At 38.3% G+C, this 17,020-nt stretch overlaps 1 protein-coding gene across 4 annotated transcripts in view; it reads right to left on the reverse strand.

Moving 5' to 3' along the window:
• The window catches only part of kdm6al (lysine (K)-specific demethylase 6A, like), a 200,661-nt gene that overhangs the window by 65,817 nt on the left and 117,824 nt on the right, over positions 1 to 17,020 (reverse strand). For all 4 annotated transcript variants that reach the window (XM_053637615.1, XM_053637613.1, XM_053637614.1 and 1 more), the window contains 5 exons: positions 13,524 to 13,631; positions 9,596 to 9,883; positions 6,673 to 7,337; positions 2,477 to 2,606; positions 2,246 to 2,351 (listed from right to left, as the gene is read on the reverse strand). In XM_053637615.1, the coding sequence (XP_053493590.1) occupies positions 2,246 to 2,351; positions 2,477 to 2,606; positions 6,673 to 7,337; positions 9,596 to 9,883; positions 13,524 to 13,631 (1,297 nt within the window). The remainder of the gene's footprint in view (positions 1 to 2,245; positions 2,352 to 2,476; positions 2,607 to 6,672; positions 7,338 to 9,595; positions 9,884 to 13,523; positions 13,632 to 17,020) is intronic.

The following is a 17,020-nucleotide window of genomic DNA, read 5'->3' on the forward strand; positions in this document are numbered from 1 at the left end:
TGGTTTGATGAGTATGAAAATTATGTAAATCATATGCCATGGCCTTCACACTCACCATATCTCAACCTTATTGAACACAACCCAAATGAACATAGGGAATATCTTTTAGCAGAATGGTGCATAAACCTCCAATGCGCTTCCAGAGAATTTATACCAAGGTGCACTGAATTTGTTCTGGTGTCTCTTTTTGGCCAAACATTGAAGGTAAGAAAAAAAATCCTAGATTCTTATTTAATACTGGAGCAAAATTAACTAGGAATAAAAACCATCACAAAAACATGCACACAATCATTGTATAGCAGCAACGATTTCATGAATTTTTTCATTGGCAAATTTGAAAATATTAGACAAAAAATAAATTCAGATTATTAATTTAAAACCAGACCGTTTTACAACTAACCCTGTAGAAAATAATATAGCAATATCAGATCAACGACTACAATGTTTTACTCCCCTTAGAGAGACCAAACTAATTTAAATAATTTATTCATCAAAATCATCAACTTGTATGCTTGATTCCTTACCTACATGCCTCTGATCAGGGTTGTGTCTCATTGCTTGTGATGCTTGACCTTAGTGCAGCTTTTAATACCACTGATCATAGTATTCTCTTTGGTAGACTAGAAAATGCTGTTGGTGTTAAGGGAATGGCCCTCTCCTGGCTCAGGTCTTATTTGACTCATCGTTATCAGTTCGTAGATAAATGGAAATAAATGTAAATGGAGACTTCTCTGTGCATACTGAGGTAAGGTTTGGTGTTCCACAAGGTTCTGTTTTAGGTCCACTGCTTTTTACTTTATATGTGCTACCTCTGGGTCAAATTATTCGTAAACATGGAATTAGCTTCCAATGTTATGCTGATGACACACAGTTGTATGTTTCAGCAAAGCCGGATGACATATACCAGCTTAATAAAGTTGAGGAATGTGTAAAGGACATAAGACATTGGATGCTTATTAACTTCTTTTACTTAATTCTGACAAGACAGAAGTACTTCTACTATGAACACATGCAGCCAGAAGTAAGCTTTCTGATTACATAGTTACTCCGGATGGTCTTTCTGTTTCATAATGTGCAGCAGTAAAAGACCTTGGTGTGATTATTGACCCTCATGTAGATAATATTAATAGGATAGCCTTCTTTCATCTCAGAAATATTGCTAAGAAATATAATGTGTGACATGCAGAAATATACACGATGCAGAAATATTAGTTCATGTTTAAGTCCAGGCTGAAAACTTTTGCTTATCCTGACCCCTTCTGTTCTCCGGACCTGCCTGATCCATCCTGATGTCCTACTTCTGGTTGGAGTGCTCATCAATTGGAAGTTACATGCTCCTGGTGAGGATGGCCTCACATGGTGCAGCCTAAAGGTCATTGAGATTACTGAGGATGGTACCAATTAAAAACCATAAAGATGGCTTTGGACTTCAATTCATATGAACAGTTATGCTGTGATGGCTAGGACTACAACTGCTATTATAGCCTTAACACTGAAATGACCACAAACAGTTTTGCACTCAAGTCTCCATTAGTGAACAGTGGATAAGTTCAACAAAACAGACTTCATGTAAAAACTGTAATGAATTTTCCTGGTTACACAACTGCACTATTACAGCATGTAGTATTAGCACATTTATAGAAGAGATTTATTTATAATTGTACTATCCGTTGCCACCCAGATGAGGATGGGGTCCCTTTTGAGTCTGGTTCCTCTTCTTCCTCATATCGTCTCAGGGAGTTTTTCCTTGCCACCATCGCCTCTGGCTTGCTCATTAGGGGCAAAGTCATACATTTAAAATCTATATCCTGAATTTATATGTTTCTGTAAAGCTGATTTGGGACAATGTCCATTGTTAAAAGTGCTATACAAATAAAACTGAACTGTACTGAAACATGGAATTTGTATTGCTCACGCATATTTGTGTAAGTCTCGCATAAATTACTTATATGACTTGTCTCTGACCATGTCTCCATGTCTCATTTTATGCTGAGCTAAGCTTAGGTCTGGGCTGATAGATGGTTAATTGGAACACCATGGTGACATAAGATGCAAAATTGAATTGGTGCCTTTTGTTCTCTAAGATTACTGCCAATTTTTCTCCTTTATTTGCATTTTTATTTGCATACTCTGTTTTAACAACAAATTAGTTGTCTGTGTTTGTAAAATATAATTAAGGAATTAAAATGTTTAATTTCTAAAATGAGCATGGGTAAAAGAAAATAAACAAATACATAAATCTTACCCAGTTTGAGAGCTCCTGCCAAGCCACGGATGACAGTGACTGGGTTGGATGGGTTGATGCAGAACTGGTGCAGTGGAGGGAAGAATGCATCTCTCTTATTCTCCAACTGCAAAGATTACAGGTGAAGATTATACAGATTAATATCCAAAAGCCAAATTGTCACCATTTAAAACAAAATGTGCTAAGGCTTGCATTTTATACAGCATAACAAATTAGTCATAGTGCACTCACATAAATGCTGGGTGTGGGGGGGTTGAGCTTGTCCTTTGGCAGAGGGGGTGATGGAGGAAGAGGAAGGCGGGGTGGAGGGCACTTATCCAGCAGGATGCTGCTGCTTGAAAGACCATTCTTTCCAAGATTTCTGCATGAGTAGAAAATGTATATTTACAAACCAATGCAGTTAGACAATTTTCATGACCAAAACAGGATTTTGTGATCTGCATTAGAATGTTTTCTTTGTGGTTAGGGTGGGTGAACAGACTATTATAAACATAATTTAATAATATACACTCCAGTCACTTTATTAAGAACACCTGTACATTCATGCAGTTATCTAATCAGTCAAACATGTGGCAGCAGTGCATTCCAAAAAAAGCATGCAGATACAGGTCAAGAGCTACAGTTAATGTTCACATCAAACATCAGGATGAAAAAAAGTGTGATCTCTGTGAATTTGTTTGTGGCATGGATGTTTATACCAGAGGGGCTGGTTTGAGTATTTCATAAACTGATGATCCCCTCGGAATTTCACACACACAACAGTCTCTAGAGTTTACACAGTATGGTGCGAAAAACAACAAACATTGAGTGAGTGACAGTTCTGTGTGTATAAATGCCTTGTTGAGAAAAGAGGTCAGAGGACAATGGCCAGAAGTGGATGGCCAATGTATATTACAATTATACACATCATCAGATAGATTTCATAAATAAATACATTGTTTGCATTATAATATATACCATGTTTCCAGTTAGGTACACCTACCTTGTACACCAAGGTCAAAAGTAGGTGGACACCTGACCCTCACACTCATATGTGTGCCCTCCCAAAACTGTTGCCATAAAGTTGGAAGCACATAATTGTCTAGAACAGAGGTTCTCAACCTTTTGCAACTAAAGCCCCCCCCAAGCTTTCCGTATCATGTGGAACCTCCCCGCATATTGGAGGAGACCAGGTATGATGATTATCTATTCTATATAAAATCCATCCATATATATAATGTTATATATATATAATATTATATATATATATATATATATATATATATATATATATATATATATATATATATCTGTTTTTGATAGATAGATTTTTTTGCTTTTGTGTTTTTTTTACTTTTTTACTTTTCATAACTTGTCATTTTTTAAAATAATTTTTGTAAAACTATATAACGGACAGGTGTGGAACATGAACGATATAAAATGTTTCTGAACACTAGAACTACTTTGAACAAGAGAACTAGGCTGTAATAACGTGGACTATTTTACATGTAAAACATGTTGCGTTACATTCGTCTTACATTCTGAAAACATTCACATATGAATGATGTAAATTGGGAGGAAGGGCGCGTCTCGTTATCCGTGACATTGTTAAATCTCCGGCTCTCAGACCCTCACTGAACAGAGCAGACACAGAGAGAGGTGAGAGTGCAGCGGGAAAGCAAGACCTCACGCTTGCAGGACAGTACTGGTGACATTTGGAAAGTTGCTAAGGTTTGTCCAAAAAGTTGCTACATTTGTCACTAGGCGCTTTTTTTTTTCCAAAAAAAAAAAAAAAAGGTCGCTAAAGGGGTCTGAAAAGTTGCTAAGTTGGCAACACTGGTCTGCACTGACAGCTAGATAAAAGGCAGGCTAAACTCCGCCTCTCCCCAGCTAAAAGAAAATACAGAGGGAGAGAGCCACTGAGTTTTTCCATTAATTCACATTCTATTTGAAAAGGAAAGCAATAAAATAGACTGAGTACCCAAATGATTTCCTGACTGTTTTTTTCTTGAACCCCCCCCCCCCCGCTCTCTCCACGCCCCCCAGGGGTTGAGAACTGCTGGTCTAGAATGTCTTTGTATGCTGTAGCATTGAGATTTCCCTTCACTGGAACTAAGGGGCCTAACTCAAACCTTTTCCAGTATGACAATGCTCCTGCCCTATGTGAGGTCCATAAAGACATGGTTTGCCAAGGCTGGTGTAGAAGAATTCAAGAAGCCTGCACAGAGACCTGACCTCAGCCATGTTGAACCCTTGCGGATGACCTGGAACGCTGACTGCACAACTTTGGAATGAACTGGAATGTCAACTGCAACCCAGGCCTCTACACTTGACATTAGTGCCTGACCTCAATAATACTCTTGTGGCTGAATGGGTTAACCCCCCACAGCCATGTTCCAAATCTAGTGGAAAGACTTACCAGAATAGTTACCATCAGCAAAGGGGGAATAAATCTGAAATGGGATGTACAAAAAGCATTCATGGGTGTGATGGTCAGGTGTCTACAAACTTTTTGTTAATATCTTGATACACTTTGAGTACCGTGGGTATCATCTGGTGTCCGTGCTTTAATATATTCACATCAACCACCACCTGACATTAGAATAATAAACTAAAGAATAAGAATAATAAGAACAGAATAAAAATAAACCAGGTTTATATTTTTACTGGTAGGTTTTAAATAAGAAAAAGTTCTGATTTAAAAATAATGTTTTTATTGCTGTAGTGAATAACTATAAACGCAACTGATACATTTGTCATAATAAATAACTTTTTGGGAAACTGCTAACATCCGGCCACAGTTTCTGAACTCCATATGGCTGTTTTTTTTTTTTAATTATTATTCTTTTTTGTTTTATAGTTTTCCATAGGTGCAGAAACTGGAAGTATGCTTCAGCATAGTGTTGTATAAAAATGTCTGTCAGACATGTGTAACATCAACTGATAACATCCAGTGCCAAAATTTTAAAATCAATTCTTCAAGAAATGGAGCTGCAATCATCTTTTTCTGTATAGGAAATATAATGTGTGTCACAGGTACATGAAAGCCTGTGACCTATTCTCAAATTCTCTGATCTATGTTTTTTCCTTTCTGTCGGTAAGTGGCATATTTTTTCCTGACGAAACAAAACGGCAGTAAAGAAAATGCAGCTCCATTAATACATACTCCTCTACTGCCACACAGAGATTAACTGACAACATCTGGCCCTGCGTATGGACATCTGTGTTAGGTTTGGGGTGTTGATGATGATTTATCATGAGCTACCATGATGGCTATCAAATTGGCTGATATAAATGTCTGTCAGATTAAGTGGTGTCTGTAGCTTTAAGACTGACAAAAATAAATTGTGTTGTATCTAAAATGTGTTTCCTTTTAGATTATTTTGTAGCCCTACCCTAAGTTGCACAGCTTTAATACTGTTGTGTGACTTCGGAGAAGGGCAACAAAACATTTTTCTCTGATGCATCTTAGCTTCCCTTCTGTGCTTCCCAAACAGATAAAGCCGCAAATGTCTTCACTCACAAAACATGAATGGGGGCTTAAATTAAGAAAATTAAACAGCATCTTGTTTATCAGGGTTATGTATATAATATAATTTTATTGCAATTGAATAATAATAATAACTTGACAGGTTTATGTACAGTCCCAACTACAGTTGTGCAAGCACTCCTGACCTTGTTAATAGGTAATTATTAATAATAAATAAATAAAAAGGACTAAATGCCAGTGCTAGAAACTAGCAGCTACAACCCACTTACTTCTGGTATTTTTTTCACAGAAATTATGTAACGTGAAAATGACACGTTATTTATGTCTGGCCATGCCAGCTACCAAGATTTTGAAAATTAAATCTGTGAAATCTCCTTGCTAGACTCTCCCTGCTAGAGAGCAATATTCCTGCAGAGTTCATTTTAAACTGAAAAATGCACATTTTTTACAATAATCGCCCTGAACAAGATATGCTGGAGGGTAGCTCTCCAAGAGAGAGTAGAGATACATGAACTGGTCTGTGTGGGTCTAACATCTATCATATGACAGCTACCAACCAAGAAGGTTAAAGGCTAACATTTCCTCTAATATACAAATCCAGCCAACCACATCTTTTTGAACTGTTGCTCATGATCAGTCAAAGGGCAGTGTAACACTCTCAGAGGAAACTGCTATCCACTCTCTTTCACATACATGAGCTCACAGATGCCCATGGGTAGAAAGTGTATGTCATCCCTCCCACCCAGAGAGCACGGTCAACTTTCCGCTCTTGGACTCCTGGCCACGGATGGCTGTGGCATCGCCAGGATACAAACTTGTGATGTCCAGATAATAGGGTGAATGCTTTTCTGTTGTACCATTCTGGAGCCCATAAATAAATAAACGGTACATTTAGATAGTAATTACAACCTGCCAGAAGAAGGAGGTGCTTGTATAAGTGAAGACATATCCTACCTACCTGCATGCTTTGAGGATGTCTGAAGAAGTTGGATAGATGGATACAGTGGAGGATGAATGCACGCTTCTGAGGAGAGGGCCGGCTTTGAGACATGCCTCAGGTGGCTCAGCCTTTAGTGGGCTCTGAGAGTCCTCAGAACATGCCCCTTGTGCACTGCCATGTACTGAGTCAGGCTTGGTAAAGTTACCTGTGGGCTCATTGGTGTGGGGTGAGGACGAAGTGGCAGACAATGCAGAGGCGGGTGAAGAGTCAGCTGAGTTGGCACCCAGGTGCACATGGTTAAGCCTAGAGCTTGCTGTTAGGCTCTCCTTGCCCATCACTGGAGCACAGACCTGTGGATTGCCTGAGGAGTAGGTATCTGGTGAGCCAGTTGTATACTTGGGGCTGCAGTGGTTGGCCACAGTGGCACAGCTGCCCTGCGCATGCTCGCTCTCTTTGGTCAGGGGAATGCCTGAGGTAGCTGTGTGCACGGAAGTAGTTGATAAAGAAGCCAAGGAGTGGGGTGGGGAGGACAGGTGACTGCCGGCTGACTCAGAAGAGTTGCTAGGGGTCGAAGTGGAATGTCCGACCTGATTGTGAGGGCCACCATCAGCCCAGCCACTGGAAGAGTGTGTCCTTTCCCCATTGAGACCTGTCCAATGTGAACCTGGGCCTTTTTGAAGCCCCTGAAAAACAGAAAGACAAACAGAAAGATATATTTTATTTGTGTAAAATAGAAAACAGCATCAGTAATACTAGTCATAGTTCTTACAAACCTGGCAAAAATTATGGAATCACCACACATAAAGGATGTTCACTCAGCTTTTTTACCTCATAGCCAAATAAATAAATATAACACAAAATTTTTGTTTAAGAGCTGAACATTCTGGCTTGGTGAAACATACATCAAACAAATTAAATTATTTTATTTTAATCAAGTAGACAAAATAATTATGGAATCACTCAATGTTGAGAAAAAATTTATGACATCAACAACAATAGAAAAATCACAATTAGTACTTTGTTGCTCCTTCTCAGGCGTTTTTGATGGCCTGAATTCTTTGAAGCATGGACTTCACTAATGAAAAACAATATTCTCCATCAAGCTGGTTCCAACTTTCTCAAATAGCAGTTGACAGATCAGCTTTGCATGATGGAGCCTTGTCATGAACCAAATTTCAACTATAAATTTTCAATCGGATTGAGATCCAGACTATTTGCTGGTCATGTCATTGAGTTGATATGCCTTTCCTGAAGAAATACTTTAACACTCTTTGCTCTGTGGCAAGATGCATTATCATCCTGAAAAATGACCTCATCACCACCAAACCTACAGCAGTGCTTGAAAATTTGTGAACCCTTTTTTTTCTATTTTTCTATAAATCTGCATAAATATGACCTAAAACATTAACAGAACTCCTAAAATTAGACAAAGAGAACCAAATTAGACAAATGAGACAAAATAGTATACTTGGTCATTTATTTATTGAGGAAAATTATCACAGACAATTATTACATATCTGTGAATGGCAAACCCTGGGTTCCTTTGTGACCTCGCAGCCTATTACACATCTTGCTCTTGGAGTGATCTTTGTTGGTCTTCACTCCTGGGGAGGGTAACTGTCATCCTGATTTTCCACCATTTGTGCACAATTTATCTGACTGTGGATTGGTGGAATTCAAACTCTTTAAATATAGTTTTGTAACCTTTTCCATCCTGGTGAGCATCAACAACTATTTTTCTGAGGTCCTCAAAAATCTCCTTTGTTCATGCCATGATACACTTCCACAAACATGTGTCGTGAAGATCAGACTTTGATAGATCCCTGTTCCGTACATAAAACTGTGCACTCACGCACACCTGATTGTCATCTCATTGACTGAAATCACCTGACTCTAATTTCACCTTCAAATTAAACTGCTAATCCTAGAGGTTCACATACTTTTTCCACTCACAAATATGTAATATTGGATCATTTTCCTCAATAAAAAATTACCATGTTTAATATTTTTGTCTCATTTCTTTAATTGGGTTCTCTTGGTCTTCTTTCAGGACTTGTCTGATGTAAAAATCTGATGTTGTTTCAGGTCATATTTATGCAGATATATAGAAAATTCTAAAAGGTTCACAAACTATCAAGCATCATTGTATTTCTATCGATGGAATAAGAAAATTGGCAAAAATTTCAGCATACACCTGTGCATTGACTGTTGAGGTCTCCCCTGGTCCTTTACCTGAAATGCAACCCCAGATCATAAATGAGTGGGGAAAAGTATTTGTTTTCTTTAGCCAGTCATCTTTATAAGATTCATTAGAACGGCACCAGACAAAAGTTCCAGCATCATCTCCTTGGTCAATGCAGTACTAAATATCACTTTCATCCAATCATCCACACTCCAGTATTGTTTCTCTTTAGCCCTCTGTAACCTTATTTTCTTCTGTTTAGGTGCTTTTCGTTTGGCTTTTCTATATGTAAATTCAATTTCATTCAGCCGATTGATTTCATTCAGCCAATTTCACTTCTTACAGTTCTGTCACAAACATCCTGTTTCTGCCCATTTTATTTTGTTGTGCATTTTCTATTTTCAAGGCATAGTTTTCCTTTATATAACCTTCCCATCTTGTTTATTCTTGCTCCCTTTCGATTGTTTCAATTGAGAACTCTCTTGTTGAGGCCTTGTTTCCTTTCAATCAGCCAAGTCCAACAGCGCATTAAGGTCTGTAAGTGCACTCTTTTAACTGCAGACTAATTTGCTATTATGTTAAAAATGTTATTATGCTATTAAACAAAAATTGCTTTGTATTATATCTGTGATTTGTTTATTTGTTACAAAGTAAAAAAGCCAGATGAGCATCCTCTAAGTGTGGTGATTCCATAATTCCATAAAAAGACTCAAGGAACACAATTCCATTGCATTAGAACAGCAGTTGCTCCACACAAACCTGAGTGGTACTAAGATGCTGGCTCTTCCACGCATCACCCAGGCTTGTGCAGTTGTGAGGTAGTACATTAGAGTGCAGGTAAGGCACGTCTCCATTGGTTCCCGGTCGTTGGGTGTGATTATTGACAACTGAGGGGGGTTGGGGGCTAGGAGCGAGTGGCCCGTTGACCAGCAGCTGAGAAGCACAGAGGGGGCGAAGCACAGGTCTGCGGGAATGGGCCAGTGAAGGAGCAGATGTGGGGCCATTGGAGAGGGGGGCCTGCATATTCCCAGCTGCATTCTGTCCCATCTTTACAGGTAGAACAAACATATACAGAAAGTATAAAGGATCTGAACATAAATATTTCATCTATCTACCTGCACAGGTTCATTACATTAACAGGAAAAACAAGCAGAACTCGATGCCAATGGCACTGACTGGGATGTCTAGGATAGAAGGAGCTACTGAAGAAAAAATATTTCAGATATTTGACCTTGACCCTGTTTGGATCCATTCCAAAATCTAATCAGTTCCCCTGCTGGCTACAGTGCTTATTCCACATATGTCCTGCACACATTCAAGCACTCATTCTTGAGATATTGTATCAATGAGAATCTTGGATGGATGCACAGACGGACAACCTAAAAACATAATGCCTCCACCACCTGGTTGAATGTTTATAAATGCTACAAACTAGAGATATTGCAATAATGAGAATCTCTGAATTTCTGAAATCTGAATGATTTAAAAGTGTTCTGGAGCAGAAATGTTAAATTGAAATATCTGTATCACGTGGATAATAATACTTTTCTTGGTTTAATGTAGCCCACTAGCTTATTATTTGTGTCTCTATGAGCACCGGCTATAATGGTACATAATTTGAGTTCAGGAATGAAGAAACAAGTTAAATTAAACTTACTATACATGTTTTCTCAATATAAAACATCACTACATTACGATTTACATGAGACAGTTAACCAAGCCTGCCTGTTGCTGTGCTGTACTAGTAGGAGTGAGAAAAAAATAGTAACCCAGTTAGCTGCTTAACCCAGACCAGGCATTGGAGAATTCCATCAACTAGCATGTCTATGCATTTTAAACTCTGAACTGTGTTGACAACATGCTACACTGCATTTGAACTTCTTTTGTTAATAACAATCAATCTCTTGTAATGTATTATGGGCTATTTCTTAGCTACAGTCATGTGAAAACATAAGTACACCCCATGGAAATCGTCTGTGAAACAGTGCCTATTAATGAAGTTGATATACTTGAACAAAACCACAAGGAAAATTAGCCTTTTCAATCTCTTATTGAACAGAAATATGAATAAATGTGATGCCCCCTTTAGCAGAAATAACTTCTTGTAGGTGTTTTGCATAATTGTCCACCAGGATTGATGGAATTTTTGAACACTCTTCCATGAAATATTCTTTCAGTAGCAAAATGTTTGAGGGTTTTCTTGCATGTACTGCCCATTTCAAATCCCCCACAACATTTCATTGAGATTCAAATCCGGGCTTTGCCAGGCCATTCCATAACCCTCCATTTCTTCTTTTTGAGCCACTCCTTGGTGGATTTGCTAGTGTGCTTAGGATCGACTTTCGGTTCAACTTCTGGACAGATGGCCTCGTATTATCTTCATGCACTCTTTAATATAATGCAGAATTCATAGTTGAATCAAAGCTCATAGTAGAATGCAAGCTGTCCAGTCCCTGAGGCAGCGAATCAACCCCAAACCATAACATTTCCACCACTTCATAGTTGGTGTGAGGTGCTTCTCCTGAAAAGCTGTCTCATCGTCTGAACCAAACGTGTCTGCTGTTACTGTGGCCAAACAGTTATCTTTCATTCGTCTGTCCAGAGCACATTATTCCTAAAGGCCTGGTCTTTGCCTAAATGCTCAGTGGCAAACTGTAGTCTCGCAAAGGCTTTTTCCTGGCACGCCTCCCATGCAGGTCAAATTTGTGCAATCTTTTTCAGATTGTAGAACCATACACTTTGACACCAACAGTTGCAAGACTTACTAGCAGATCCTGTGATTAAATTTTTGGGTTCTTCGAGACTTCTTTTTGCAGCTTTTGGGCTGAATTTGCTGGGACGGCCAGTCCTGGACAAATTGGCAGTTGTTTGAAATCTGCGCCATTTGTAGATTATTTTCCTTACGGTGAATGATGTATTTCAAATAATTTGGAGATTTTTTTTTAAATCCCTTGCCAGATTCATAGGCATCCACAACCTTTTTTCTGAAGGTCTTACAGAACTCTTTAGATCTTGGCATGATGACACCACACACCTCAATAGCAAAGGGAGCACCAGACAGTAGATAAATAAGACAGGTTCCACCTGCACTCCCTAAGCAGGTTCTAATCACTGGCACCCAATCTTGAACACCTGATTCTAATTTAATATATTTGAATGTGTGATAAATATAAGGGTACACTTACTTTTTCCATGTGACTGATCTGTTTTTTGTTCATTTAAATTATGAAAATTACTACAAAATGTCAATTGTATGTGTCGTTTCATAGCATGTATCACCTTTATTAATAGGCACTGTTTCAAAGAGGATCAAATGTTTGCTTGTCCAAATATGTCAAAAGAAAAATCAACAATTTCCATGGGGTGCACTTATTTTTCTCATGACCGTATATAATAGAGGCCAAAAGTAAAATTTCATAGCCTGTGTGAGTGTGTTTGGAAATGTTATTTTCAATACAAATAAAATTGCCAGGTATAATAGCTATTATAAAATGGATTGTTTTGGGCTCTAAAATCTAAATGACTAATTGATGACAGACTGTATTATTATTTACTAATATTCACCCATTTTGAAGAATGTGCAGAGGCAAAAATGAAAAATGGAGAAGCACTTCACTTATGAAATTGATAAACAATGAAAATCAGTCTGAAGTGTAAAAAATGACATCTGTAGTTTCATGTCTACACTTCAGGGTTTGTACACTTTAACCATTTTTCCAATACAAAACACACTAAAATCCAGTGGTATGGATTACTCTGGTATGAATTATAAAAGACCACAAATGTCGCTGAAATGTCATAGCAATTCTATCGCCTTCACTCAAGAACTTCATGGACCATTTATTTGTACTGTGATTTGTGGTTTAGGCTTCCATCGTAAGGAAGCACACACCTGTTAGCTTTAGACACCTGCTGAAGAAACAGTGATTAAAATCCATAAGTAAAGTCCATAAGTATGCACATTTACGTTCCCCACATTGGTCCATACAATCACAAATCCTTTACTGAAAAAGTCTGCCTTCGTCCTCAGATGACCTATATAAATGATGCTTGTACAACACATTTAATGCTTCTATGATTCTGGATTTGCTTTTTGACCTGACTTTCTGCCAAAAGTGGCATCTTGCCCTATTGCACATTGCCATGTTTAAAGTCACTGAGCTCTTCAGTATGACCCATTCTACTGCCAATATTTTTCTATGGAGATTGCATAGCTATCTGCTTAGTTTTATGCACCTGTTAGCAATGGGTGTGGCTCAAACACCTGAACTCAATAATTAAGAGGAATAACCACATACTTTTGACCATATATTGTAAAATGATTAGAGTAACTCATGTTTTCAATTACTTTTAAGTACTTTTTTTATTTTGTTATTTTCAAGGACAACTCATTACTAAATGTTGCAATATTTATTTTCCATGCCTTTCCAGCATCAATATGAGCCCTGAGCCTTTGATTTTATAGTGCAGACAGAAGACTTTACAATGTGATACTACACTTGAATGTTTACTGCTCTAAGAACAAGGTGGTATTTTACACTAGAAATATAATGAGCATAGCAGCAGAGCCACTTCCAATATGTTCCTTTAACAAACAATGCAGCCTTTTATCAGATGCAATCTCACAAAGTGTATTCTTTCTGGGTGTAAACTCCAGCAAAGTGCAATGGTTAAAGCATTTGTAAACCTGTTGCTGGTCCAACTGCATTGCTGAGAGCTGAGCTTCCAGCTGTTCCAACATCTGCAACTGCACCGGCTTCAGACTTGCCCTGTTGGCCCGCATCTGCTCCAACAGCTGCAAAAAAGAAAAGAGACAAAAAAAAATCAGGATGGAAAGACACATCACTCATGAATGAACAGAAAAGCAGTCTAAGGTAATAAATTACATTGTGTGATTTGAGTGCATTGCTGTACTGAACTAGTTGTTACAACGATCTCATGATGTCTGTAATTTTTTTGCTGATGTGGCTCTTTTCTTTCTCGCTTTACTTCTACAACCCCTATTCCAAAAAAGTTGGGATGCTGTGTTAAATGTAAATAAAAACAGAACGCAATGATTTGCAAGTCTCATAAACCCATAGGTTATTCACAATAGAACATAGAAAACATATCAAATGTTCAAACTGGGGAAATGTACCATTTTAAGGAAAAAAATAAGGTAATTTTGAATTTGATGGCCACAACAAGTCTCAAAAAAGCTGGGACGGGGACAACAAAAGGCTGGAAAATTAAGTGTTAATAAAAAGAAACAGCTGGAGGAACATTTTGCAAATAATTAGGTTAACTGGCAGAGTCTCTCAGAAGTAAAGATGGGATGGAATCTGGATGGAAGCATATATTGCTCTAAAACCTGTATATACCTTTCAGCATTGATGGTGCCTTTCCAGATGTGCAAGCTGCCCATTACATAGGCACTGCTGCACCCCCATACCATCAGAGATGCAGGCTTTTAAACTGAGTGCTGATAAAAAGCCAGATGATCCCTCTCCTCTTTAGTTTAGATGACGCGGCATCCATGGTTTCCAAAAAGAATTTCACAATTTGATTCGTCTGACCACAGAACAGTTTTCCACTTTGCCTCTATCTCACTGTTTGTCAATGGAGAGTAGATTTTCTTTGTGTAAGAACTGATTATAATAGTTAGATATTATAATGGTTAGATATTCTAACCTACTCACTTTATCGCATGTCTTTACACTCTACATGGCAAAGACAAGCTCTTTGTGTAACTTAAGTTGGGAAGGTGCAGTATACTATTTTTGTTTGCCATTTATTCCTATTTATTTTATTTTTTTATTTTAGGAATTCATGATAATGTATATTTATTTTATTTGTTAGGTTTTTAGATTTGTCCTATAGTTTTGTTAACTTGGTCTATTAAAAATCAATCACTAGCACTTACTTTGAAGTGTGTTTAGGTGTTGCAATGGGAAATTGGGAACACTTATGCTGCAGTCTATCTAGATGGGCTACAATGAAAGTGTATGTCTACTCATTTCTCAGTCAATGCATTTGAAATACCATTTTTTCAGCATGGAAGAAAAGAGACATCTGCTCTGCCTTCACAGTTACTAGCCTTAACCCTACTGCCAGCAGATGAGAATGGTAATGCCACAGCTGTTGCATGGAGGGAGGTGAAGTTTAATCTTTCTACATCTACATCACACATAATTGCATAGGAAAGAGCTGAAGTAAGAAGCGGTAAACACAACAGACAGCATAAAGTATAGCAGTATCATGTGCAATTTGCTAAAAAATACAAATAATACAAATAAGCAACTTAATGTTAAAGAAATGTCTGATTCACTGGGCTTGATGGTGGGATACAAACTGCTGAGGTGCAGGTAATTTAAAATGAAATCAGATTAGAACATATAAACAAATTACTGTTAAAATCGCCAACGAGTTGAATTTGTTCTTCAATAGGTTCAGCATGACACCCTCGCACACTATCTCCTCCACTCTCTCACCACCATTCTTCCCCAACTCGCCCAAAGATCAAACATCTTCTCCCACTCTGTCGTCCACAGCAACTGTTCCCTGCTCATATCAGAACCGTTCACCAACCCCTGCACTGCCACTTTATTTCCATTCAAATCTGCTGCTGTATCTACAATGTTCACACCCTACTGCACTACCACATCAAACTCTGACATCATATTCTTTCTCTTTTGTGTGTGTATATATATATATGACAGCCAAAAAGTTCAATTTTGCTCTCGTCTGACCAGACAACATTCTCCCAGTATTTAATAGGCTTGTCCAAATGAGTTGTAGCAAACTTTAAACAAGCTTTGACATGCCTGTTCTTTAGTAATGGAGTCTTGCAGGGTGAGCAGTGGACTGCATTGCCTAATGTTTTCTCTGTGACGATGGTAACTGCTGCCACCAAGTATTTCTGGAGCGCTTTCCGAGAGGTCCATGGCTTTGGACTACTCTTCTGACTCCTTGGTCAGAAATCTCACAAGGAGCTCCTGTGCATGGTGGAGTGACGGAGATGACTGAGTGACGTTGCTTCCACTTGCACATAATGGCCCCAATGGTCCTTACTGGGAGATTCAGAAGTATTGAAATACGTCTGTAACCGATTCAATCAATATGTTTCACAACAATAAGGTTGTGAAGGTCTTGGGAGAGCTCTTTGCTTTTACCCATCATGAGATGTAAATGGTAAATGGTCTGCACTTATATGGTGCTTTTATCCAAAGCGCTTTATACTGTGTCTCATTCACCCATTCACACACACACTCATGGTGGCAGAGCTGCCATGCAAGGCACTAACTTGCCATCAGGAGCAACTTGGGGTTCAGTGTCTTGCCCAAGGACACTTCGGCATGTGGAGTCATGTGGGCCGGGAATTGAACCGCCAACCCTACGATTAGTAGACAACCTGCTCTACCACCTGAGGCACAGCTGCCCCTGTATGTTTCTTATGTGACACCTTGGTAACGAAAAGCCCTTTTATAGACCATCAATTTACTAACCCATTATTAATTTGCACAGATAGGACGTATAATTACTTACAGATTTCAGCTGGTTCCTTGCCTTCGAGAACTGCTTTTTCTTAGCATGTTCAATACTTTTTTCCTGTGTCATTCTTCTTTATTACACATAACTTTATTTATGGACTTTAATGTTGTGAATTCTTTATATTTCCAGATTTCTTGAGTTAATACTGATGTCTGGTGAAAATTTCATGTGAATAGCCTCATTGGAAATATATTTACTGAAAAAAATGTTGACGCGTTCAATACTTATTTCCTCCACTGTGTATGTATATATTTCTTATTTTGTTTCATTTTCAATTTTAAATCACTCTTAGTATACTAACTCTCTGAGCTGCTGTAATAAGTGAATTTCCTTCTGGGAAAAATAAAGCAATTGATCGATCAATCAATCATTCAATCTATCTATCTAAAATCTTAGGAACACTTGCAGCATATATACTGATGGCAGTGAGCCTTAAAGATATTCATATGGTGATAAAGTGACAGGAGCTTCCAAGACATTGCTCTGCAAAGCTCTCACCTGAACCAACAAAGCAAGATTGGGCCAGCTTCAGTTACAAGCTGTAGTTCACAAGGTGGTGGATAAACTGCTCTTTCCAAGTAGGTGGTGGGACGAGTCTTGCGGTCAGTTTTTGATTTTTAGTTAAACAATCTGAGGTTTGGAACCAAGACTGAG

This window comes from Ictalurus furcatus, chromosome 12, assembly GCF_023375685.1.
Source record: "Ictalurus furcatus strain D&B chromosome 12, Billie_1.0, whole genome shotgun sequence".
Classification (NCBI taxonomy): domain Eukaryota; kingdom Metazoa; phylum Chordata; class Actinopteri; order Siluriformes; family Ictaluridae; genus Ictalurus; species Ictalurus furcatus.